General features: G+C 53.4%; 4 protein-coding genes across 33 annotated transcripts; 1 reads left to right on the top strand and 3 right to left on the bottom strand.

Annotated features, from left to right (window-relative positions):
* Positions 1 to 6: 6 nt before the first annotated feature.
* On the bottom strand, positions 7 to 12,320 carry BAG6 (BAG cochaperone 6). Of its 19 annotated transcripts, none has more exons than XM_058733312.1 (26): positions 12,068 to 12,320; positions 11,275 to 11,401; positions 10,063 to 10,180; positions 9,747 to 9,943; positions 9,458 to 9,511; positions 9,222 to 9,296; positions 8,378 to 8,616; positions 7,724 to 7,853; positions 7,066 to 7,263; positions 6,596 to 6,848; positions 6,164 to 6,241; positions 5,945 to 6,052; positions 5,710 to 5,822; positions 5,519 to 5,603; positions 5,034 to 5,317; positions 4,308 to 4,599; positions 3,981 to 4,150; positions 3,738 to 3,791; positions 3,505 to 3,607; positions 3,284 to 3,408; positions 2,966 to 3,112; positions 2,808 to 2,867; positions 2,552 to 2,698; positions 2,367 to 2,474; positions 1,692 to 1,838; positions 1,227 to 1,406 (listed from the first exon to the last, which is right to left on the bottom strand). In XM_058733312.1, the coding sequence occupies exons 2-26, from the start codon at positions 11,386 to 11,388 to the stop codon at positions 1,311 to 1,313; spliced, it is 3,495 nt and encodes a 1,164-aa protein (XP_058589295.1). In that variant the 5' UTR covers positions 11,389 to 11,401; positions 12,068 to 12,320; the 3' UTR covers positions 1,227 to 1,310. The 19 variants fall into 19 exon arrangements, with proteins under 19 accessions (XP_058589300.1, XP_058589295.1, XP_058589292.1 ...); XM_058733309.1 differs by having other exon boundaries at positions 5,519 to 5,606; XM_058733310.1 differs by lacking the exon at positions 12,068 to 12,320 and adding an exon at positions 11,891 to 12,041 and having other exon boundaries at positions 5,519 to 5,606.
* Positions 12,321 to 12,641: 321 nt separating this feature from the next.
* Positions 12,642 to 16,612, top strand: APOM (apolipoprotein M). Of its 3 annotated transcripts, none has more exons than XM_058733333.1 (6): positions 12,642 to 12,736; positions 15,057 to 15,211; positions 15,497 to 15,570; positions 15,669 to 15,767; positions 15,948 to 16,046; positions 16,469 to 16,612. In XM_058733333.1, the coding sequence occupies exons 2-6, from the start codon at positions 15,159 to 15,161 to the stop codon at positions 16,492 to 16,494; spliced, it is 351 nt and encodes a 116-aa protein (XP_058589316.1). In that variant the 5' UTR covers positions 12,642 to 12,736; positions 15,057 to 15,158; the 3' UTR covers positions 16,495 to 16,612. The 3 variants fall into 3 exon arrangements, with proteins under 3 accessions (XP_058589316.1, XP_058589315.1, XP_058589314.1); XM_058733331.1 differs by lacking the exon at positions 12,642 to 12,736 and adding an exon at positions 14,365 to 14,660; XM_058733332.1 differs by lacking the exons at positions 12,642 to 12,736; positions 15,669 to 15,767 and adding an exon at positions 14,064 to 14,660.
* Positions 16,613 to 16,737: 125 nt separating this feature from the next.
* On the bottom strand, positions 16,738 to 19,274 carry C6H6orf47 (chromosome 6 C6orf47 homolog). Its single transcript, XM_058733330.1, has 2 exons — positions 18,805 to 19,274; positions 16,738 to 18,621 (listed from the first exon to the last, which is right to left on the bottom strand). Exon 2 carries the CDS (start codon positions 18,398 to 18,400, stop codon positions 17,507 to 17,509), a length of 894 nt encoding a protein of 297 aa, XP_058589313.1. The 5' UTR covers positions 18,401 to 18,621; positions 18,805 to 19,274; the 3' UTR covers positions 16,738 to 17,506.
* A 1,183-nt stretch (positions 19,275 to 20,457) lies between these two features.
* Positions 20,458 to 23,702, bottom strand: GPANK1 (G-patch domain and ankyrin repeats 1). Of its 10 annotated transcripts, none has more exons than XM_058733335.1 (4): positions 23,565 to 23,702; positions 22,583 to 22,802; positions 21,613 to 22,329; positions 20,458 to 21,073 (listed from the first exon to the last, which is right to left on the bottom strand). In XM_058733335.1, the coding sequence occupies exons 3-4, from the start codon at positions 22,221 to 22,223 to the stop codon at positions 20,629 to 20,631; spliced, it is 1,056 nt and encodes a 351-aa protein (XP_058589318.1). In that variant the 5' UTR covers positions 22,224 to 22,329; positions 22,583 to 22,802; positions 23,565 to 23,702; the 3' UTR covers positions 20,458 to 20,628. The 10 variants fall into 10 exon arrangements, with proteins under 10 accessions (XP_058589318.1, XP_058589322.1, XP_058589317.1 ...); XM_058733339.1 differs by having other exon boundaries at positions 21,613 to 22,326; positions 23,445 to 23,699; XM_058733334.1 differs by having other exon boundaries at positions 23,445 to 23,699.
* Positions 23,703 to 23,845: the final 143 nt, after the last annotated feature.

The following is a 23,845-nucleotide window of genomic DNA, read 5'->3' on the forward strand; positions in this document are numbered from 1 at the left end:
ACGAGCTATCTCAAAATTTGACCATTTTATTGTATATTGAAGTCTTATGGATTGGGAATTAGAGCTGGCTTCCACTGGGCGATCGGTTTCTTGTGCCAGTGAGTGAGGTCTGTTGGTTACCAGTCTGCAGCTGATGGTTGGGCTGGTCACATAGGGCTACCCTCAGGTGTCTGGGGCTTTGGTGGCACACCTGGAAGGTAGAATCCCACTGGACTGTCACTAGGACATCAGGCCAATTATGTCCTTGAGCTAGTGCTCAAAGAGGTCCTGGTGGCTGCTGTAAAGTGTAGGACCTGGCCTTAGCAGGGCTCTTCTGCCACATCCAGTTGGTCCAGCACGGAGCTAACAAACAGGGAGGGGACCACAACTGCATCTCAAAGGGAGTAGCAAAGGATTGGCATCCTTGTGTCGTTTTGGTCCTGGCCACAAACTTGAGAGGACATGCCTTTAAAGTTGTCATGGACTCCATTTAAGCATGAACAGTAGGCTCCTTGGACCAGGTAGAGGAGTTCCACCATTGTCAAACTTGGCTAGGCTTGCTAAGTGTATTGAGGTCTGCAGCTGCTTGGAAATTAAAAGGCTTTTTACTGGATAGTCTGACAGCCCTATGCTAGCCTGGAGTAAGTTTTGTCCTCTCTGAACTCTTTTATTCACATGTAAAATGCTTTTGGGGTGCCTGGGTGGCTCAGGCGGTTAAAGGTCAGGATCTCAGTTTGTGAGCTCAAGCCCCAAATAGTGGAACTCTGGCGAGGACAACCGGGAACCTGCTTGGGATTCTCTCTCCCTCTCTGCCCATCCCCAACTCGCACGCATAGGCCCTCACTCTAAATTTAAAAAAAAAAAAAAAGCTCCTGCATGAAAATGTTGCCTGTAAAGGGCTGTCGCTGTCAACAGGCTCATTTTAGTGTTGTGCTACATGAACAGTAAACCATGGTAGTGCACATCTCCCAGGGAAAGGTTAAAAGTGGTCTTACACAGCTAGGTTCCTAGAAATTCTTAATTTTAAGTTCAGAGAAGACAATGTACTGTTTTCATTTTTGAGAGGGCGTGTGTGAGTGGGGGAGGGGCAGAGAGCAAGGGGGAACAGTTTCTGAAGCAGGCTCTAGGCTGAGAGCAGAGAGCCAGATGGCTCAAAACTCCTGAACCCTGACATCATGACTGGAGCCAGAGTCAGACGCCCCTGAAGTACTTAGGCTATTTAAGGAAGACAATTTAGAGACCAAAGAGCCAGGAAAATCTGACTTTTATTTCTTAAATACTGTGAAGGAAGATGGGGGAAATGGTCCCCTGATGAGGGAGGGCCACAAGAACTAGGGATCATCAGCAAAGGCCCGGTGGGCATTAGGGAAGCGCTGGGGGCTGTAGTTGGGGTCTTCCTGCAGTCGCTTTTGTATATCAGCCCGGAGCTAGAGAGAGAGAGCAAGCAGGTCGGAGGGGCAGCGGCCAGGCCCCTAGGATCCCAGCAAGCACGCAAGGCCACCCCTTAGAAGCTAACACTTCCCCACCAGCCACACTGTCAGCCCAATATGGTATCGCAGAGCCTTCCCAGATGCCACTAGGGAAAAACTCGTTTAAAAAATCACATGGTAGCCCCAGACTGACCAGTTCATCTCTGAAACGATCAGAAAAGAGGGGCCCTAGCCCAACCCCTCCCACTAGACCATCCCTATCCTGCTTCAAGGTGGGGGCACCTGCTGCCTGTAGCTCTCCTGAACCTCTGGTGCCTCCAGGTCCCGGCTCAGGCTCTCAGGGCTCGTCAGGGGCCGAGCTCCGGCTGCCTTAGCTGCCCGGCTCACGGCCTCTGAGAGAAGCAGCTGGGGGCCCTCACCCTGCATCGTCTGGGGGACAGGGGGTCGGGAGGGAAAAGAGGATCAACGTCAGATCCAGTGCCACCACCCAGCTCACCCTTTCCAGGAGTCAACCACTGAGTTCCTATGCTAGTGGAGAGAAGGGGACTAGTCCAGGCGGTTTTGACAGTAGAGATACCTTCCTAGTTTTATTCGGCTCTGGCCGAAACATGGCATTTGAGTGTGTGGACTCACTCTTCAAAATAAGAGGGGCAGGATGAGTCAGGCCAGCCAGCATTCTGAGCTGGCTAGTCCACAAGAGGAAGCCCACCTTAAGGAAAATAGGCCCTAGTCACATTCCTAGCCACCGGGCAGCTGAGGGAGGACAGGACTGCTGGCAAATGCTAACATGAAGGTGTGCTGCAGCGACCGTGAGCAAGTCAATCCCCGGGAAGGTGTCCTCAGCCATTAAATGACGGGACTAAACTAGGAAGAATTCCTTGACTCTGAATAACTGGATTCTAAGCACGACAGGGGAATTTGGATAAAGAGAGATCCTCAGGGAAGAAGCAGACCAACCTTGCGTCTCTTGGCAGGCATACCACTGAGGTAGGCATCGCTCAGGGGAGGCTGCGGCTTCACCTTCCGCTGGCTCTGAATGTCCTGCTGGATAATCGGAACCCACTCCTGGGGATGAAAAGGGGATGAGTAACTGGCACAACTTTCAGCTGCCTTGGCCCACCGGCCCACCTCCCGACACTTACTGGGGGGACTGCGGCCGCCCAAGGTTCTGTCTCAGCTGAAGCTCCATCCTGTTCGTCACGGGAGCCGCCGCCCTCAGGAGCAGGAGGCGGACCTCGGGACATGGCCTCTTCTGCTGTTGTTCCAGGGGCTGGGGAAGCATTCTCCCGCTGGGAGCCAGACACGTGGGAAGACACGGGCTTCAGCACGCCCAGCTCCAGCCCTCCCGCCCCCGGTCCCCCACTCCACATCACCTGGCCCCTCAACTCTCCCTGGTACCTGAGGCTCAGGGGAAGTTCTCTCTGATCCCTGAACTTCCATTGGCTCCTCAGGAAGTGGCTATAAAATTGGACAGAGAAGGAGAACACAGAAAGCCGTCTCAGGCCTCTCCAGTTCCCTCAAGTCCCCTGACCCCAGAGCCCATCTGGGTCCCTTACCTGGGGGGGATCACCAACCCTGCGAACATATCTGAGAATGGCATCAGGGCCTACGGGCATGTGTTCCAGAACCACCTGAAGCCTCAGTCCCATCATAGTGGTCAGCCAGCTCACCAAGGACGGGTTCACCCCACGAGACATGCGACGCTGAGGGCAGAAAGCAGCCTTAGAACACAGCATCTTCAACGACCTCTTGAGAAGTGTCAAAGAGTAAAGGACAGCAGTTGGGGGAGAAAAAATAAAAACCGCAGGATACCAGAGAGAATGGAAACCCAAGGAAACAGAAGGCTGGGGCTCTGGGGCGGAGGTTGTGCTTACAATTCGGCCATTGATGACCGCGGCAAGCTCCATCTGCTGTCCCCCCAAGCAGTGCAGGTTGAGGGCCAGGCATTCAAACAGGCCCTGGTTACACAACTCAAGCAGGCGGGCCCCAAATCCACTGTCTGTGGGCAAGACACAAGGAGGAGATGCTGGCACCCGACAGCTCTGCACATCTAACACCCCCACCCCCCGGCCCCCCCGGCCCCGCCGCCCCTGACCTGTGCAGTGCAGCACATGAGCAGCGATGCTATTGAACTGCTCTTGGAGAAATTCCAGGTTTGTCCGGATGATGTCCACCCCTGGCTGAACCTGCACCAAAGACTGAGAAACAACACACACAAAGACCCTCCGAATCAGGAACCCTGGGAGACCAGGAACCAAAAGCGGTAGCAGGAACAGGAGCTACCCTGACGGGACCCAGGAGAAGAGGGAATGTGGAAGGGGTACTCACAAAACTCTCCCGCACGTACTCTTCCAGCCCTGTGATCAACGTGTGGGTTGCCGTCTATGGGGGAAACAACGCAAGTTTAGATCCAAGCCCCAGCCCTCAAGACGCTGCCCTCCCCTCTACCTCCAGTAAGTCCAGGGCTTGAGCTGGAGCAATCATAGCTTTAGATGACAGATAAACAGAGTCAGGAATAAAGAACAGAAAGTGACGAGAAAGAGAGCTCTGGGGTCCAAGATCTTCATTTACCCGTATGTTACCAGGTGTGGGCTCTTGGCCACCCAGGTAGTGCTGGTGGAAAAAGGATCGCAGCTGGGGCTGGAGCCGCTGCAGTGGCTGGAAATGCCCATGAAGAAGCATCACCACATCCACCATGGAAAAGTTCTGGCACAGCAGAGAGAGTAGGGCCCCAAAGAATCCTAGAGACAGGGACAGAAGTCAGCAGCGGCCTCTACCACCTGGCCTGCCCACCCACCACAAGCCCATTGGCCTCATCCCACCTCGGCAATACCCCTCAACAGAGACCATCGACCTATCCCTCCCTGTAGAAGGCCAAGGCACTCCCAATTTGCTCACCGAGGGCCCCATCAGCCCCAGGCTCAAAGATGTTGCTTGATCCACTGAGGCGCTGTATGAAAGCAGCAATACTTTCACTACTGCCAGCCCGAGCCCCCAGGGAGCCCAGCAGGGAGTTCAGCACGCCCTGCACCACGGAGGTAAAAAACTCCGGTGAAAGGCTCTCAAGACCCAGGCCTCCAGGACTCCCTGCGCCACCAGAAGGGGACCCTGGTGGGGGCATGGTCTGCTGCTCTGGGGCCGGGGGTGGGGGTGGGGGTGGCGGGGGGGGCGGAGGGGCCGTCTGTGTCGCCTGGCAAAGAGAAGGAACAAACAACAGAACACAAGGTGAACACGGAGACAAGGATGTAAAACAACACCAGAAAGGCACAAACCAAGAGGGCCGTGGAAGATGGAGAGCTGTAATCAGCGCTTTACTCCCCAAAGCACAATGCGCACACATAGTTACACAGCGGCAGGATGGGGCAGAGCACCGACCCTCTCTCCCTCTCTATGGGGTAGGTTACAAAGCAGCAACACCAATTACTTCGCTTTCACAGCCTCAATTTCCTCATCTCCAAATCGGGGCAGGGGTGGGTGGGAATCCGAGTCCACAAATTCCCAAGGCTCCCTCCCACCGACATGCCACCAGAGACTGTAGCCCAGCAGCAATACCACAGCAACAAGGCACCAGCGCCTGGCCTAGCCAAGGGAAAGGGTGAAGTGATGAGCAAGCTAGGCACTTACCTGCAGAAAGTCGGTCATGCCCTGGAGAAAGGCAGGGACACCAGGCATCGCCACGGTGATGGTGGGAGAAGCCATGCCAGGCCCTCCGGCCCCTGGCCCCGCAGGACCCAGCAGGTTCCCTAGGAGCTGTGAGAACTGAAGATCGGCCGCTGAGGGTTGAGGGGGTGGAGGCTGGGCGGGCCCCCCGGGGGCAGGACCAGCTGTGGTTGCTGTGTTGGTGGTGCCTGCACTGGCTGAAGCAGTGGCAGGGGCTGGAGGTGGTGCCATTCCTGGGGTCCCCTGAGCTACAGAGGCCAAAAGAAAATAAGATGAAATCCAGAGAAACGAGACCCCACAGCATTTCCATTCTGATCTTCCCAGCAGGAAAGCAAGAACGAAGGACCTATGGAGAGAACTGGGAAGCACCAGTAAGGAGATTAAGGAGCATCAGCCTGCAGGGCCATGGGAGTGACTACAGCTGGAGACAGGGAAGAACAAGGACTCACCCACAAGAACGGGCTGCATAAGAAGCTGCCCCACGAGGCCGCTCACCATCTGGGCCAAAGAGGCATTGGTACCTAGTCCAGCGCTCTGCTGAAGGGAGAACAAAGGGGGCTTTCAGTCCTGCCCTTTTCATTCCCCACCACAGGATTCTCTCCCCAAACTTCCCCACCAGAACCCCTCCACCCTTACTCACTAGAGTACCCGAGATTGGGGGCCCCCCCGGATGGGAAGGCCGAGCCTGTGGAGGGGTGGGCCGAGCAATCACCACCCGGGTCGGAGCTGTCGGGAAACCCGGCACCTGCTGTCCTGTGGGTGGCAGAGGGGAGAGACCGGAGAGGGCTGAAGGCTGGGCCCCTGACTGCCAGCCAACGGCACCCACCACCGTGGACCGTGCCCCGCCTCCCAAACTTCCCCTTCCAGGTTATTACCTGCGGCCGCGGAGGCAACAGCTGCCACCATGGCCTGATGAGTGATCTGGTGGGCGACGGCGTGCATGAACTCAGGGGGCAGGGAGGGCAGCTGGATGAGGGTGGAGCCTGGGGGGCGGGTCTGATGTAACCTTGAACCTGGACCCCCTTCAGCCCACCCATTCGGCCCTACCCCTTCTCTACCCAGAGCTCTGCCTGCTCTGATGCCCTCACTCTTACCCAGGGTTTGGCCATGACCAGGGGGTCCTAGGGGGCCAGTGGGAGCACTCGGAACTCCACCGGGCTGTGTGCCAGAATCTGGGCAAGGAGACAGAGAGAGTAGCCCTGAGACAGGTGAGGCCAAAGCCTAATTATATCCTCCTGAGACTGGCGTCCTTCAGGCCGCTACTCCCCCCACCAAAAAGCCTGCCTCTCCCTCCATCTAGACAGGAAGGCGGCACTCCCTTCACCATGCAAACAAAACTGCAAGGACAAGCAGTCACTCCTGCCCCTCCCCACGCATGCCAACTGAAAAGTTTCTAGTCTGGTTAACCCTGCTACCTCCATCACCCCTGACTTCTCCCTTCCCCACCCTCCCTCTCTCACACCTCGCTACAGAGCCCCCTCCCAAGCCACGTTGCTCTTCTCTACCAACAACCAATCCTAACTCACCTTGGATGTTCATGTGCATCATAACTACAGGTTCCACGCTCTGGTGGGAAATCCGGATGACCCTTGGGTGGCTGGTGGTCGGGGGGGGAGCCGGCCCTGGCGGGGGAACACCCTCGGTTGAGGACTCGACAGTGGTAGAAGTGGGAGCCAGGGATGAGGCCTGCCCAGGACCAGGGGGAGCTGCCTCCGCATTAGAAGTCGGGGGGGGCCGAGTCCCATTCCCTGTCATGGTCACGGTGGTTCCCACGTTGATCTGGAGGAGACAGATGAATGACACAAAAGTGAGTAAAACAAGAGCCTAACCCATGGCACTCCATGATATACTTCCGAAGTCTCCCCCATTCTCCGTCACTACATATTTCTAAAGTCCCTACCTCTTCTCACTACTGTCAAACCTGGTAGCTACCCTGGGTCATGCCACCACCAGCCATGCGGTCTCCCTCACACCAGGCTCCTCCCCTCCGACCCACCTGGATGGGAATGGCTGCCTGCTGGAGCACCATGGGGGTGGTGTAGTGAGACATGGGCCGGACCACATGCAGGTGTCGTGGGGGCGCACAGGCCAGGTTGCAGCGCAGGTCAGACAGCGCCACAAAAGTGTTGCCCAGCAGCCGTAGGCTCTCCCCCACCAAGTTGATCAAGCGCTGGTCCTCTTCGCGGCCCTCTTGCTATATCCCCAGGGTCAAGCATAGAAAGGCCAAAAATATTAGGCTGGGACGAACGTCAATAACAAAAGCAGTAACACCTTTGAATGACACCACATTCTCTACACCCCCAGGCCTAGCCTCAGAAGCTTTCAAGTAGACCCAACCTCTATAAATAAATTCTACTTCGTGCACACGGAAAGTTTCCTATTACAACAAACCCTACAGCAAATCAGTACAGCATCATCTGCTAAATTTCCTTACTCTGCCTAAGTTTCCTAATTAACCCAAGGTATGAAAAGGTACAAAGACAGTAGGTATCACAGAGATGATGACCCTCCCTATAAACAAGGAAAACATCACTTACGAGTCTAAAGAGGAATTATTCTGTTGCAGACAATGTCTTTTTCTGGGGAAAGGATTAGCTGTATTTCGGCCTATTCCATTTGGGACAAATGGGGGTGAGGGGGTAGGCAGGGCTCACGTTGTTGTTGTAGTCCGTGGTGGCGGCAGCGCCCAGAACCTCATAGTAGCGCTGCAGAAAGGGCTGGAGGCGGCTCTCAAGCCGCTGTAGCTCCTGGAGCACTTCAACATACTCCGCAGGGGAAGGATGGCTGTGGGCAACCCCGAGAGGCAGTGAGCCAAGGCTCTCCTCAGACCCCTAACCTCAAAGTTGACACAGACTACACCTGCCCTGTCTGTCCGCAGCCTCCCGGACCCCTGGCCCAATCCCCTCTAGGACGAGCAGAGCATCTGTGCTTTACCTGTACCCACGGGAAGACAAGAGAAAATACACTGCTTCTCCCTTTCCCACCACATGATTCTATACCTGTGATGACAAGAAACTAACTCTGAAGAAAGAGGCGTGGCCTGTGAGAACTCAAGAGAGAAAATCTTAATCAGGCTCAGGAAACACCATCTGGACTTTCTTGCCCCAGGGACAGCAGTGCTTCTGGCTCAGATGCCAACTCTAACCTCATCAGCCGGTCCAGAGCCTCTCCCTGCCCACCCCCCCACCCCCGACACTAGCCCTGGAAAGACTGTCAAGCAGCCGTCTTCTCCCATCATATCCTTCTTGGCTCTCACACTTCACTTGGGATCCCCAAACCCCCTCCCAAAGGGTCCCTCTGTTTCTCACTTGGGTGCATTGGTCTCTGGGGCAGGTGTTGGGCCCGCTGGAGCTGGGCCGGAAGGGGTGAGCTCCGGGCTCTGGGCTGGGGCACGCTCCTCCACTTCTTCGGCCTCCATGGGCTCCCGAGGAGGCACTTCACTTTCAACTGGTTCTGATGTTTGAGAACTCAAGGCTACAGACTCCGGGGCCACGGCTGGCGTCTGTGGGGGCGGCTGACTGTGCTGTGCTTGGGGTCCCCCTCGACACTAAAGGGGAGGGATTCAGGATACCAAAGGCAGGGTGAGACTGCTGCAGAGAATTACCCAGGACAAAGGAGACTGAATGGAGAAGGAGCTCTAGCTGGGCTCCCTGAAGGCAGGGCTTTGCATTGGCCTCTTTGATTCCCTAGCCACCAACGTAAAACTTAAATAAGAGGCACAACAAATAGCTGTTTTACTTGCGAATTACTAGCAAAATACAAAAAGTATGGTTCGCTAAATGCCCACAAAAAAAGAAAGGTCACAAGCTACAACCACAACACAAACTAATGAAAATAGTATCAACTATAGCAATTTAGAAACTAAAAAAGCATGAACTGCTTCTATAATTGAAAGAAGCAGCCGTGAGAATTATCTGACAAGTTTGAAACAAACTTCCCGGATACCAGGCACCCAGAGAATTGGCAGGAACAAGATAGGCTGACAAAGATACTTTTTCCTGCCCCAAAGACTGAAAACTGCAGAGAAGAGACCAGATTAGACAAGGACAATCCAACTGATATGGCCAGTCATGCCTTCACCACCAGGCGGAGACAAGAGGGGTAAGGGAGAATGAAGAGACAGACAGACCCTAGACAGCCTTGTCCACTGACCTCCATCCGGGAAAGTAAGGTCTGTATATCTCTGATCATGTGCTGAGCCATCACCAGCCGTACTCGGGGCTCACTCTACGATAAGAGAGGGAAAATCAGGGTACACCTGAGATGAAGCCATGAACTCTACCACCCACTGAAGCAGGTCCCAGCCATCTCCTTGGCCAGGTTCACCCCCCACCTCATGGCCTCCTTCTCCCAGATCCCCTTCCCTGACCCTCCCAGGCCCGTGATACCTGAATCGGGGCCTGTTCCATGTTGATGTGAACATCCACAGCAGAGCCGTCACTCTGAGAAAAGGGTAAGGGAAGTTGCTCTGGGAGAAGCCAAATACTAAGGCCCCCACACCTTCAACTCATTCTCTAGAGCCCCACTCTTTTTCTCAAAGACTGAGGTCATATTGGACCTCAGGGCCCTGGAAACCCAATCTAAAGACCAAGACACCTGTCTTATAAGCTCTCTGCCATTACCACAACCAAACCACCCTTCCCCACAAAAACCATCCTACGTGGAACACAAGCTTACAGGAAGATTGAAGGTTCCAACCATGACATAGCTGTTGGCATTCCGGTCATGAACAGAGGCCCCAGGCCCCCGAGTACCAGGCGGGGGTCCCCCACCATGGGTGGCTGAGGCAGACCCTATCCCAGAAGATGCCCCAGAAGGGAGCTGCGTCTGAGGAGGAGCCCGTTCCACCAGGTGAATAACCTTTCCCCCAACATCTGCAGGGAAAAAAAAAAGATACACACCAAAGCATTATATGATCAGGTAAGCTCAAGGCCTCAGTTCATCCCTCTAGACAGCTGCCTCAACCTCTAAACTGCCTCCCCCAAACTCTTACTGTATTCCTGGAGCTTCTTATCATCCTGCAGAACTCGTCCCTGATAGATGAGCCGTTGTTTCTCAGAGGGAATGCTGACAGAGGCAGCGATGTGCTCCTTAAATTCCTTTACATTCATCTGCAAGGTAACAGAAATAAAAAACTATCAGTTAATGTAGGAAAGGGAAAGGACAGAAGGCGGACAACTGACTTTTGGGCATGAGGGGTAAAAATCACCCAATCATAAAATCACTACCCATTTGTCTTGATTGTGAGGTAATTATTGTGCAAAGCCCCAAACTAAGACGTGTTAACACCTGTCAAAACAGACAATAAATGTTAACAAAGTTCAGGTTATATGCCCAGAAGAAAATCACATGGCTGGATACAGAAAAGCTAACTGACCTTCACTTCTCTCCCTGGCTCCCAAAGGAATGTGTGTCTAAAGATACCAATGACCCCTCCCCAAACACAAAATGATACAACTCTGCAATCTCCAAAATAAACGCAATGATAAGGAAGGTGGGGTGGAAAATCAAGCCAGAAAACTCAACTAAGTAGAAAAAGAGAAAAGAGCAAACACTTTCCTAACTGGACAACATACTCTTGGGAAGTACCAGAATGTTTACATACATTTAATCACAAAAGTCTACATGGTCTTCTTGTATGTGTTTTAAAAACTATAGACCTCATGATTTTCTCTCCAAGTATTAGAGGAATTAATGGCATAAACAGCTGTGTCTGTGGCATTACAATCAAGACTCAAATTATGCCACAAATACTAGAAAATCCACTCAATAGCCTATTAGGGCTCTACCTGCACTATGGGCTCTGATTTCCAGCCTTTAAAAACAGAGTACAGATTTGACCAATTTTTGCTTTTAAGACTTGTGTTTTGGATCTCCATTCTGTTTCCCTTCCCAAAAGCAAGAGCTAGGTCTGTCCCTTTGGGCTGGGGTTCCCTCATGATGATGGCACAGATTTCCCCCTTCCTCCATATTTCCCTCTGCATGAGTTCTATCACAGTGGAAAAAGGCAGAATGAAATCTGCCTCATCCATACCTTCCCACTCAACAAGCAACACCAGAAAGTATCCTGTCTAGAACATGAACAAGGGAACCGATGAAAGAAGATTTGAGGACCCCCCCCAAACAAACCAGGCTCTTCTCTCAGAATAAGGGGACTACAAGAGGAAAGGTGAATGGGGGTCTTCCAGAAATACTGGGGTCTCACCTGGGCCCCCACAATAAAGGTCCGAGTCTGAGAGTCCAAGGTCTTCACCAGCACCTCCAGGCTGTCAGGCTCCTCCATACTGGTAGTGGTACTGGTAGTATCACTGGGCTCCATGGCCGACAGCTCTCTAAGGAAGAATGGAGGGAGGGAGGCCTGCTGTCGCCCAAAGCAGATTTTATACACCCGGAAGCCTTCCCAGCCTGAGTCTCCGCCCTAATACCTAAAGAGTTTCTCCCACACAAGCACACACACACACACACCCGCCCCCATCCCCCTTCTGATTCCGGGGCACAGGGAGAAAAACACAAAGGGCAGGAGATCGACGGCACAGAGAGCTGGAAGACAGGGAGAGATGGGAGGGGCTCCACAGTGCCAATCACAATAAGGGAGGGCCACTCAGGCTAGGAAACAGGAAAGATAAGAAAAGGAGACCAGTGTCATCATCAGTCGCGATACGACAAAGGCCCCAAAGTTCGGCAAACCCTGGGGGACACGCGAGAGCTGGGGGGGTGGGGGGGGTCGCGCCAGACTCTGCGGAGACAGTGGTTTCGCGCACGCGCGCCACGCCCATCGAACCCGCCTAAGTCACGACAGACCCGAGATGACGGACACTCACGGGGGGCCAGACTGGCTAGCTGACTGCCCCCCTCTTCCACCTTCCCTCGACGCTCCAGCAGAGCGCCGGAACCAACACACACCAAACACACACACACACGCACACACACACACCCCACACACACACCCACACACACTACCACCACCCCGGACTCCGCCCCCGACTTCCCCAAGGTACCGTCACTTCCGGTCTCCCCCAACTTGCCACCGACGGCCACTTCCGTTTCCCCGATAGTATTTGGGGATCGCAAGGCGGTACTTCCGGCTCCCCCAGGTCCCCAAGATTTACTTTTGTGGGGCACGATGAGGAAGTTCGCGCCCCCCAACAGTGAGTTCCTTGGGGCGAGACGGGCCGGGGCCGGCCTGGATGGGAGGGAGCCGAGCACCCCGAGGAGCCGCGGCCACCGTCGCCCGGGGGGCCGTACTGCGCCTGCGTGCGTCGCTCTACGCATGCGTACACTCTTGGGCACCGCCCACCCCCGCTGACGCTGTTCATTTCTTCTGTGCACGCGCTTGAGCTGTGGGAGGTTGAGGTGGCTACTATAAATGCCTGAAAAAAATTACTAGATGAGACTTTACGCCTCGAGAAGCTTTGGACAGTTGTATGCAACTTGGAGTTTGGGGACTGGGGATTGCGCCTCACCAATCCATGTTATTAAAGTCGTGGCCGGCAGAGAATTTAAGGCGGCACTGTCCTGGCCTCCTAAAATTCTGTCTTGTCACTCTGGCCCTCGAGGCTCTCTACTCCTTCGGCGCCTCCGGAAGTCATCCTTTCCTTAGACGGTTGGAGGTGGTTCGCGAGCTGGGCGTGCCGTCGCGTCGTTGGGGCTGACCTCGGTTCTGCTCGGTGGGCGTTTGGCGGGCTGTGGGCGCCATGTTCCTCGCCGGCGATGTGCTGCCAAGGGGACGCGCCATGTTTTGGAGAAACTAGGATTTACTGTTTTTTAGGACTTTCGTCAAAAAGGGGACCTCAGAATTTGGGAATTAGGAGCAAATGGACTCAGATTGGACCGAAACACAAGAATCTGACCCTGGGGTTTTGAAGGGGGTGTTGAAGGGCTTCCGCAAGCCCCGGGTCCGCGGGCAGGCGGGACGGTGTTCGCTGCCTAAGCCCTCTAGCCCACCCGCTGCCCTCGGGCCAGGGCCTTGGCCCCCTGGCGCTGCAACTTTCCCAGCCAGGCCGGTTGCTGCCGGTGTGCCTGGCTGCGGTGTCCATAGCCTTTCTGGGATTCGTAGTTTCTACCCAGGTCCCAAGGACCATTTCGGTTAAGAGTTCTAATAAACACCTGTTTAGAGAGCTCTTGGTTTGTGTCAGCCACTTTACTAAGGGTTTTGCGTACTGTCCTTAAAAGCCTTTCAACACCTAGGATAGTTACTACTTACAATTTATAGATGAATATACCTAGGCGAAAGTAAGTGGCAGAACTGACAAATCCAGACCTACCAGACCCCGGGTAGAGCACTTCTACCAATAAGTTGTTGTATTTTATATGTATTTGTTTTTTATGATAAAAAGTAACAAACATTACCCGTAAATAGTAATAATGAGCCCTCATATACCCATCACCCAAATTTTGTTCTTTTAATTAAATCGCAAGCGCATAGCAACCTCACCTCTCAGAACAAATTTTTTGGCAGTCTGTGGGTTATACATAATCTATTAAGGAAGCCATCTTTCATTGCATTAACTGCTCCACCCACTTGGCTCTCCTTACTATTATTTGAGAACCTAAAACCCACCAGAAACTGTAGTAAGTGCTTTTACAAGCATTAGTTATAGCGAATATTTACTTTGGACTTAACTATGTGCAGGCCTTTGTTAAGGACTTTATGTGCATTGTCTCTTTTAATCCTAGCAGATTGATGATTTGGTCATTTTACAAATAAAAAACAGACATAGAGATTCATAAAATTGTCCAAGATCTAACAAATAGTGGAGTTAGGGTTTGCACCCTCTCTAACACCAGCACCTATCCTCTAACCGTTAGATTATGTAGCCTCTTGTAGTAATAAATGTTGAACAAATAGACTCATGTCCGCGAACTTTCTCAGGGGTGTACATATTGTTTCCCCAATTATAAACTTCAGAGGGAAAGTTTTCCATCCACCAGGCCCCAGCGCCTAGTTCATACCTGTTCTAAAGAACTTACCAGGTTGTATTGCAATGATTTTTGTTTACATAGCTAGTTTTCCTTTTACTGCTTCAAGGCCAGGGACTATGTCATTCATTTTTATGTCCCTAGGGCTTAGCTGACAAACAGCTGGGACTCAAAACAGTTTGCTAAGTGAATGAATGAATCAGTCCACCTCTCTTCAGTGCTGCACAACACAGCAGAAAACCAGCTCAGATATAGGTTGAAAGGCCACAGGCTTCTACTTAAGAGGGCTCAGCTTTCCTAATTCTTGAGAGACCCTTGGACATGTCAGGGTGTATTCTGGAGTACTGGCATCTAGAAGAGGGGGAGGAAGGCCCAAACACTGTAAGTAATCTAGGCTTGGGTTGGAAAACAAGGTTGAAGTTACTCATTAGCAGGTGAAAGGGTCAAGGGTCAAGGCAAGGGGGCTGGAAGCTGAGTGGACTGAGTAACTAGCAGGGGGAGAGAGCAGTTAAGGCACCAGCCACTTCACGAAGAGCACCAGCTCCCTCCTGCCTGAAGATGTTCTACCAAATATGGGCAGCTCTATTCTACCTCTATGGTATTCTCCTTAACTCCATCTACCAGTGCCCTGAGTTCAGTCAACTGACAACTCAGGGAGTGGATGGGAAAGAGGTATGGACTGCGAATGGGGGGAGCTTATGGTGGGGGCTCTGAAGGATTTGGGTGGGTGGCCTTGAGTGACCGGAAGCCACACTGGGAAAGGGAGAAAGGGCGTGTGTGTTTGTGACAATGAATGCAAGAACAAGTAAAAAAAAATAGTAGTATGGCCATCAATGTGGAGACATGGTAGAATTGGGGGCGGGTGGTTACTCAAGGTGATTGAGAGGAGACAAAGGAAAACGCACTTAATGGCTCCCTGTCATAACCCAAACCTTAGTTGGAAAAAAACAGCCACCACTCCACTCCTAAGTCTTGCCGTCTTAAGAGTGATGATGAAGAGGTTGAATGGATCTTGTAGTGGGGACCCACCCTTTTCTGATCCCCTCCCCCCCACCTGGTTCTCTGCAGTTCCCAGAGCCACACCTGGGCCGGTGGTACTTTATCGCAGGGGCAGCTCCCACCAAGGAGGAATTGGCGACTTTTGACCCTGTGGACAACATTGTTTTCAACATGGCTTCAGGCTCTGCCCCCACACAGCTCCAGCTTCGTGCTACCATCCGCACGTGAGTGGTGAGGAGGCAGAGGCACCAGTAGGTGCAGTCTCTGTTCAAAATATGAGCACCCACCCACAAAGAACTGGGCTCTTTGGGATATCTGCTATTCTTGGCCCACTGAGTCAACAGTTCTATTAGTTTCCTTCTGAAGAGAGATGGGCCTAACCAACCATACCTTGGTAGCTTGATACTACCAAGGGGATCCAGGCTTCAAAAAGAAGTAAGATAAATAGAGGTTGGTATTGTGTGGTTGGGGTGCCACTCAGCCCTTCCTCCTTGTCACCACTTCTGCAGGAAAAATGGGCTCTGTGTGCCCCGGAAATGGATCTACCACCTGACTGAGGGGAGCACAGATCTCAGAACTGAAGGTTGGTTCTCTCCAGCCCTCATGCTCCCCAAGTCCCCTGGGCTTGCTTGGTTTTGCATCTCTGCCCTGACACTCTCCCCACCTCCCCGTCCCAAACAGGGCGCCCAGACATGAAGACCAAGCTCTTCTCCAGCTCATGCCCAGGTGGAATCATGCTGAAAGAGTCAGGCCAGGGTTATCAGCGCTTCCTCCTCTACAGTGAGTGGAGATGCCAGGCAGGAAGGGTTGGAGGAAACACTTGGAGGGCAGGAGCCTCTCACTCTGGGTCCTATGATATCATCCCAGGAAGGGCTGGGTGCCTCCATGAGGTCCTCACCAGGGTGGTGCTAAGAAGCAGGGACTTTGATAGGCCTGCCTGGTTCTGCCTTGCTCTTCCAGATCGCTCACCACACCCTCCTGAGAAATGTGTGGAGGAATTTCAGTCCCTGACCTCCTGTTTGGACTCCAAAGCCTTCTTACTGACTCCCAGGAATCAAGGTGAGGGGGTAAAGTCCCACAGAAGAGGACTAGGACTCACCAAGTCTTATGTGCCAGATGAAAGGGACTCAAGTGATGTCACCGGAGGACATGGCCAAAGGCTGACATCATTAGAATGGCGGTGTTGACACCTCCGTTTGTGTCATAGGCTGTGATGACATCAGAAGGATGTGGCCAAGAGCTATGATGTCACCCAAAGGAGCCAGGATGGGCTCTGGGCTACTCAAAGGAGAGGTTTCAGAGTTTGTGGTGTATAAATGGGGCAGAGGGGCAGAGATGTAGGGGGAAAGGCCTCAGAGACCCCTTCTTAGATGTGGGGAAAAGCAGGAATGCATTCTCCTCTACCCTGTTACCACCAGTGTTGCCTTTCTTCCTGGATTTCCTTCCTTTTCATCCTCTTCTTTTCTCCGTCCTCCCACCAGAGGCCTGTGCGCTGTCCAGTGACTGACCTGTGGCTTCATCTGTGCCCCAGACGGATATGGTGGGAGCTGCAGTTGTGCTGCAGGGAGAAGCTGGAGACTCCCAGCTCCCTTTCAAGAGTAATAAAGATGGTTTTTCAATCCTCATCTCATTTTGGGTTTGTCCCCAGACATCAATCCCACTACCTCCATTTCAGTACTCCCCCTGGGTCTTCTGCCACCTAAACCCCCAGCTGGACGGCGTCAGGAAGGACACTGAGTGGCGGTATGTCTCACTTTGTAGTGATATATTTAGGATTTGGTGTGACACAGTTATTTATTGCTGAGTGTGCAAACCCCTAACCCCAGAGTGGAGACTGCAAGCTCCAATGCTTCCCCATACTGCCTGTCTCAGCTGCCAGTCCCTCTGAACTGGCCCTCCTTCCAATACTGCCTGCACCATTCCCACTTCCCCTGGCTCCTGGGAACACCCAGACCCTCCCTGCAGGCTCCCTGTCACCTGGGGTCCCTATCCACACCCCCAATCCACCCACAGAACAGTCCCATTCTCCTCTAGATGGCTCAGATCCCAAGATCTAAGGGGATCCCTTGGGGCTCCAACCACCCTCTAACCCTAGTCAGAAGTCTGTCTGTCCTGCCTCTGGTCTCCTCCAGCCCTGGGTAGTTTTGAAAGGTAAAGAGGACCCTTTAGTCTTTATTTGTTACCACCACACTTTTTTTTTTTTCTTTTAAAAAGTAGAGGTGGAAAAAAAAAAAACGAAAGTGGGGGAAACGTAAAAGCAAAAAGTAACAACAGCTGGTGAATTCAAGGGCAATATCCCCATTGTCCATAAACAGATACCCTAAACGGCTCTATTCTCCCCTGTGTGTGAAGGGGGGGCCCTGTGCCCTCATACCCTGGGGTTTATTCCCCATCCCTGAGGTCCCTGTGCTTACAATCTGGGTCATGGCCCCCACTCTTCTCCTAAAGGCCACACTATCTTCACCCTTGCTCCCACCCCATTCAGGGTGGGGGCACTACAGTCACCCCCTATCCCGCAGTCACAGCCGCTTTCCTGGATCTCCCCTCCACTCCTCACCCTCCCTCTCCAACTTCTCGCCCTCCAAGTCAGTGGCCTCCTCATCCCCACTGGGCTCCCGGAGGCTGACAACCAGCACTAGGGCCTGTAGGAGACCAAAGAGGCAGGCAAAGTGCAGGGGGTGAGCAGTAAGTAGGCTCAACACAGCATGGAGCCCATGCAGGGCAGCCAGGAAGCACAGCAGCCCATGCAGCCAGAGGCCCAGGGGTCCACGCAGGCCCAACGCGTCCAAAGCTGCCCTCAGAGGCCTTGAGCACAGCCCCAGCAGTGCTGAGGCCAGCAGCTCCAGCAGGTGCAGAGTCAAGTTGGTTGAGATCTGCAGACACTCCTCTGGGCCCCCCAGGTACTGCAAGGGAGCCCCTGCTCCCCCATCTGGATCCCCCCGTAACCAGCCCAGCAGTTTCTGATGCTGCCCTGGCTTCTCCACTGGGACTTCAGGCCCGGTGGGGCTCAGTCCCCCTTCAGGGGACACTCCAGATCTCCTGGTGCCACTTGAGTCCACAGGATCCCGTCCAAGTTTGGGAATGGTCCCTCCAGTCTCCAGTCTCCCAGACTCTTGAGTGTTAGAGATAGTCTTGTCCCACTTGAGGGAATCCATTCTTTTGCTCCCCAGTTGCTCATCTTGGGACTCCCTGCTTGGCTGTGGAGCAGCCCCACAGCTCCTCCGTACCCCTGGGTCTTTGGCCTTGGGAGGCCCCACATCTCCCATGGTTTCTGGGGCACTATCCCAGTCACTCCCTGAATTCTCAGAGGAGCTGTCCACTGGTCTGGGTTCTGGGGCAGGCAGGTCAGGTTTCATTGGTTTCCGGCGGCCCCAGGGGCGAGGTAGCCAGCCACCAAGTCGTCGCAGGAACATGGCTGGGATGTGTAATGAGCCCCCAAATTCTGCGGCTGCTTCCTAGCACTGCTTAGATTCTCAGGTTTAGGGGCTGTCTCCTCAAAAGCCAGGATCTGTTCAAGCTCAGAAGAACTGTTATCTTTTTGGTGATTCCTACTCTGAAATCAGAAGTGGCTCCACACTTTCCTGAACGGTCGTGCAGCTTCAAGTGTGACAAGCAGCTTGTTTCCTTTTCAGTTCTGAGGTAAAGAAAGGAGGCACATCCAAATTCATTCACCACCACCACCCCCCCCCCCCCACCCCACCACACAAGATTCAGAACAAGAATCTCAGGATCTGACAAGGCCTGGGTCACCCCCACGGTGACCTCCCTGCGTTTCCGGGTTTCCTTTCCTGCAGGCAGCACCCCAAGTTTCACTCACCAAGGCCACGCCCCAAGGTGCCCCAGAAACTGGGGAGGCGGTGCTCCATCCAAGAAGGAAGGAAGGTGGCCCTGGGTTCTCAGTTGCTCCCAATCTGGAGAGTCCTGAACTGCTGACCTAAGGGAGCTCAAGAATAGGCAGTCTCCTATTGGGGGGTTAGGAGAGAGGTGTTGAGCAAACTCCACTCAGCAGCGTTCTTCCTTTGATTTAGAGACCTATGAATCCTACAAAGCGGCCCGACCGGGACCCAAGCACGCAGCTGAGACGCGGCCTCCGCAAGGTCAGGCCAGAAATATCTTGGGAGATCCTCGTCTCGAGGCCAAGCGCGGGCCTGCCTGGGGATCCAGGCGTCCGGGCGCTGTGCGCTGCGACCCCTCCCGGGCCCGGCGTCGGGGCCGCGGCCTCACCAAGCCTTCTGGAGCCGCAGAGCCCGGAAGCAGCTGCACCGGGGCTGGAGGGACAGACGGGGGCGGAGCCCGAAGCTCGCGGGGCGGACCCTGCGGATCCACCGCCCCCCGCGCCCCCGCGCCTTTAGTACGCGCCACTCCGCAGGGCGCGAGTGGAGATCAGGCAGGGCCAGGGCCTGAGTGTAAACCTAGCCCCCCATTTTCGTCGCCCACAGGTGCTCCCCTAAACTCGCCCGCTCCCTTTAGTCCCCTGCCCTTTGCTTCTTCCCTGCAACACCCCCCACCACCACCACTCCTTCTCATGTCCAGGACTTCATGGAAGGGTTTTCCGAAAAAGAAAGGTGCTTTTCTGGGACTCGTGTAGCTCTCCCCTGCCGTTCTACGCAGATTTTACTTCCTGGATCTGACAACAGTGAGCTCTCCATGTGCCTGGCACCTGGCATGAGCAGCGGGAAGGAGGGGGAAGAGGGAGGGAAAGACAAGTGCAAACAGAATGTGCTGCTTGCCCTGTTTTCAGATAGTAAAATGAAGAACCTTGACTTAAAGGTTACATTTGGGAGGCCAGAGTTCTGGCTCTAGGTTAGCTAACATAGTAGAGGCTGTATATTCCTAGGCCCTCCCACCCATTGGCCTCTTCCTGCAAGATCCTACCTATTCTCATGACCTCTGTCAGCCTTCCCAGGTTTCCCCTAACACCATGCATTTTATATTGATCACATAGCCACCTCCTCCTCTATGAGCAGGTTGGGAATTTTTTTTTTTATTAAAAAAAAATTAAGTATAAAAAAATTAAGTATAAAAAATTAAGTATAAAAAAAGTAATTTTTTTATACTTAAAAAATTATTAAATTTTTTACTACTTATATTAAAATATCTACTTATATTAAAAAAGTATTAAAAAAATTAAGTATAAAAAAAGTAATTTTTTATTACTCTTCTTAGCACGTAGTATACGAACTTGTTTAAAATCAGTGATTGAATAAAAACAATGATTGAATTGGCTAGAGTAGTCAGGAGATCCTTCCTGGGGTAGGTGAGACTTGCATAGAACTTGGGCCATTCCTGGTTCAGGGGACTCAAAGAATAGGTGGGGCATTCCAGGCAGGAGCTAGGACGTAGAAGTGAACCAGACTGGCAAGGAGGTGACCCTATTTACGCCACCTGGCTGAGGTGGGACTTGCGTGTGGCCCCTAGACTTGTTTGGTTTTCCCACAATAGCTTCCAGAAAAGTGAATAAAACACAAAAGAGGGAGAAGATTGATTTATTTTTCAATGCTCAGCCCCTCTCTCCCAAAGGCAGAGCCCACTAAACAAAACCTGAGGATCCAGAAACTGGGCAGACCCCAGGAAGTAAAAGCCAAAGTACGTACGCCCAAGTTCAGACTTAGCAATAGACCATGATCAGACCTTACCAAGGTCACAACTCAAGGTTCATGTATGTCCTTAGGTCCCGCTCCCAGGCCCTGTCCTTCTCCTCCTGCTTTCTTTCCTCCCTGCGGTTCAGTGTGGTCACCCGAGGGGTTCTCTCCCTCCCAGCCACAGCCCGAGTATCCCGAGCCAGGAAGTGTGTGACTCGGGGTTGGGGCACTGATCTGTAGCCTAGTCCTTCTTGGTCCCTCTTGAGGACAGTGGGGATGGGGTTGGTGCGGCCCTCACCCCGGGGTCCCAGCCCCATTCCAGGCTCCCAGCCTCCCCTCAGCAGCAGCTTGAAGCCTGGGCTGGAGGTGGGCACCCCAAGGGTCAGGTTGGGGGACCTGAGATCGCGGGACAGTGACAGCAGGTGAGCAGTGGATGTACAATGGTTAGAGTCTTGGAAGTGGGCATCGCAGGTCTCACAGTACCGGGGGCAGGGTGATTGTGACCTGGAGAGAAAAAAGAGAAAGAGTTGAGGGCAGGGGAAGGGTTGAGGCCTCAGAGGGGGGTGGCAAGGTGGGAAGTCCTTCTAGTCTTTCTGTTAAAAAACAAACTGCCTTCCAATCCACTTAGCAATGAGGGACCCAGAGGGGAACAGCTAGGAGAAGAAATAGCAACCAGGCTTCACAAGCTCTTGGCAAAGCATAATTATTTATAAGGCACTTATTACACGGGAAGCATCGTTCTAGTACTTTACATACATTGGTCCATTAAATCCTAACAACCCTACAACAAAAGTGATCTTATTGCCCCCATTTCTCAGATAAAGAAAATGAGGGACATAAAAATTAGATTAATTGCCCAAGTAAGTAGTCAGAATTTGGACCCAGGGAGCTCATGTTCATTACTACTCTACTACATTGCCTTATCAGCCTACACTGGGGGATTGGGGAGAGAACCCTTCAGCTCTGTTCTGGACCCTCTGGTATAGAGGGGCTAGGAAAGACAGAACACACTGAAAGAGGCATGGGCTAAGGCTTCCCCTCACCGGTTCTCTTGACTCCTTGTCTCTCCATGGCTCTCTCTGACCATGTGGGCCACCTCAGGGAAGCCTGCTTCTTCAGCCAGCTGAGCAGCATCCTTGCCACCCAGCTCACAGACCCCTACCCAGGCAGCTCCACGGCCCAGGAGATAGCGCACAGCAGCTCCCTGGCCTGCTCGAGCAGCACACATCAAGGGGGTCCACCAGAAGGCATCCCGAGCATTGATGTTGCCCCCAGCTCCCCCTGCCTCACGGGGATCCAACAGCCTTCTTAGTTCTGCCAGGTCACCCTCTTGGGCTGCCCTCAGTATCCACTGGGTCATTTTGTCCTCCGCCTCAAGGGATCTCCTTTGTCCATGTCCTCCTGAGGTTCCTGCAGCAGCTTCCCTCATTATTCTTCTCTTCTTCCTCTTTCTCTTACTGGCAGGTTCAGGCTGAGATCTCTGGGATTCAGGGGCGCTGCTTTCGTCGCCAATCAGGGCCTCATAGAACGCCCGGGCTGCAGCCCCATCCAGGGTGGGCTCCAGCTCTTCAGGCTGTGACTGCTGCTGCCCATCTTTCCAGAGGTCACTGGCACTGGTGGCCGGGGTGAAGGTGATGAGGGAGGGCCTGGACATGGCTCTTGGGTAAACTGGGAGGATGAGACTAGACAAAGGGAGGCTGAGACAAGCAAGCCAATCACTTCGTGGCTCTGCATTGACCAGAGCCACCTCCGGAGACCTGCTGGGATGAGGAAAAATACCCTTAAAGTCAAAAAACCCTCTCACTCCCTAAGTAAGCCCACAACCTAGGACCCTGCAGGGCCTAAGGACCATAGGTCATGTGGAAAAACAGAACCCTACAATAACAGCCCATGCCCCTTACTAAAGGTTAATTTAACAAAGACTCAGTGAGAGTTGCCACCAACCCCATCCTCAACAACAATAAATAAAAACAGCTTCTATCTAAAACTATTTGACCACCAGTTAAGACATACCATTAAGGAAACAATCAGCCTGGCCCTTTAAATCTTCCTTGATCCTATGGTCGGGGTATTCTTCCCAAACAAGAACAGACTTTAACACTTCTACAGGAAGCAAGGAGCTGATTTAAGGGAGAAGCTCCAGTCTTGGTAGTCTCCGTACGGCAAATAGCACTACTTTAAGCAAAGGAGCTGACGATCAAATAGCCACACGACCCCTAACACGCATGCGGGACTGGAAAAAAAAACAACAAAACAACACAAAACATTACTTGAGGACGCAGGCCTGTGCTAAGCGCCAGGTTCAGCTTCCCCACCCTGGGACCTTTTCTAGAGCAACCGCTCAAAATGCCACGTGCTTAAGTAGCGCGAGGACAGAGTCTGTCGGTTGGGGTCCTACTTTTACATAACGCCCCCACAATGCCTCTCGCCTCCCTGAATGTGGCCCCCTCTCCGAGCTCATTTTTTGGAACTGGGAAACCACTCTCTGAGTTAAGAAAGGCTCTGAGTTGGCGGAAGGAAACCTGTGGAATGCACAGAAGCTGTGAAATGAAATAACATCACCCTGCCCCTCACCATTATTCTGACCAGGGTTCGAAGGTCATACTTAGTGCCCGCAGCATAAGGCTCCCTTCAAGCCCTAAGAGGAAATGGAGAAGTGCAAGGGGACGAGCAACAGAATGGCTGGCGCCACCTCAGGTTAGAGCACGGGGCCGTCCCGGTTCTCACATCGCTCACCTCAGCAGAGCCCACCCTACCGACGTCGCTCAGCAGGGAGCCCGGCCTCACCTCCCGCCCGAGGAGACCAGACCCCTGGGTGAAACACAGCTTCCCCGCTTCCCACCCCCCACCCCCCCCCCCACCCCCCCCCCGCCACCGCGAAGCCTCCAGTGGCGGGCCTGACTCGGGCGAGGAGCTCGATAGGCAATAAGGACCGGCCGGTTAGCCGGGGATGAGGTCAGTCCCCTGAGTAGGAGAGGAGCGCCTGGGACACAACCTCGCTGCGTGAGGGGAGCTGCAGGAAACCAACCAGCCAGCCAGCCTCGCTCACTTCCCCGCCCCCTCACGGCCCCTCAGTCGCGGGATCCTACGACTATATTTCCCAGGCGCCCCGGCCCAGAACGGGTACTGGACTTCCGCTTCCGGTGGCACCCTGCTGCGCTCGCCCCCGAGCGTCTGGCTCAGGGGCCTCGCGACACAAGGGTCGTGCGTGGGTCATTCTGGGATTCGTAGTTCACCTCTCCCTCGCTTCGCCAGTTTCTTTTTACCGGGGACTCC

This window comes from Neofelis nebulosa, chromosome 6, assembly GCF_028018385.1.
Source record: "Neofelis nebulosa isolate mNeoNeb1 chromosome 6, mNeoNeb1.pri, whole genome shotgun sequence".
In the NCBI taxonomy this organism is placed as follows: Eukaryota; Metazoa; Chordata; class Mammalia; order Carnivora; family Felidae; genus Neofelis; species Neofelis nebulosa.

What these genes read in the sequence shown, in the direction of transcription:
- GPANK1 (XM_058733335.1), bottom strand. Translation starts at nt 22,223, where the DNA reads ATGTCCAGGCCCTCCCTCATCACCTTCACCCCGGCCACCAGTGCCAGT. An exon ending in ACAAGGAGTCAAGAGAACCG is followed by an intron (nt 21,074 to 21,612) that starts GTGAGGGGAAGC and finishes TTTTCTCTCCAG; the next exon opens with GTCACAATCACCCTGCCCCC.
- BAG6 (XM_058733309.1), bottom strand. Translation starts at nt 11,388, where the DNA reads ATGGAGCCCAGTGATACTACCAGTACCACTACCAGTATGGAGGAGCCT. An exon ending in CCACGGACTACAACAACAAC is followed by an intron (nt 7,264 to 7,723) that starts GTGAGCCCTGCC and finishes CTGGGGATATAG; the next exon opens with CAAGAGGGCCGCGAAGAGGA. An exon ending in TCATGTGCTGCACTGCACAG is followed by an intron (nt 3,409 to 3,504) that starts GTCAGGGGCGGC and finishes TCTTGCCCACAG; the next exon opens with ACAGTGGATTTGGGGCCCGC.
- C6H6orf47 (XM_058733330.1), bottom strand. Translation starts at nt 18,400, where the DNA reads ATGTTCCTGCGACGACTTGGTGGCTGGCTACCTCGCCCCTGGGGCCGC.
- APOM (XM_058733331.1), top strand. Translation starts at nt 14,547, where the DNA reads ATGTTCTACCAAATATGGGCAGCTCTATTCTACCTCTATGGTATTCTC. An exon ending in CTTCGTGCTACCATCCGCAC is followed by an intron (nt 15,212 to 15,496) that starts GTGAGTGGTGAG and finishes CCACTTCTGCAG; the next exon opens with GAAAAATGGGCTCTGTGTGC. An exon ending in CACAGATCTCAGAACTGAAG is followed by an intron (nt 15,571 to 15,668) that starts GTTGGTTCTCTC and finishes CGTCCCAAACAG; the next exon opens with GGCGCCCAGACATGAAGACC.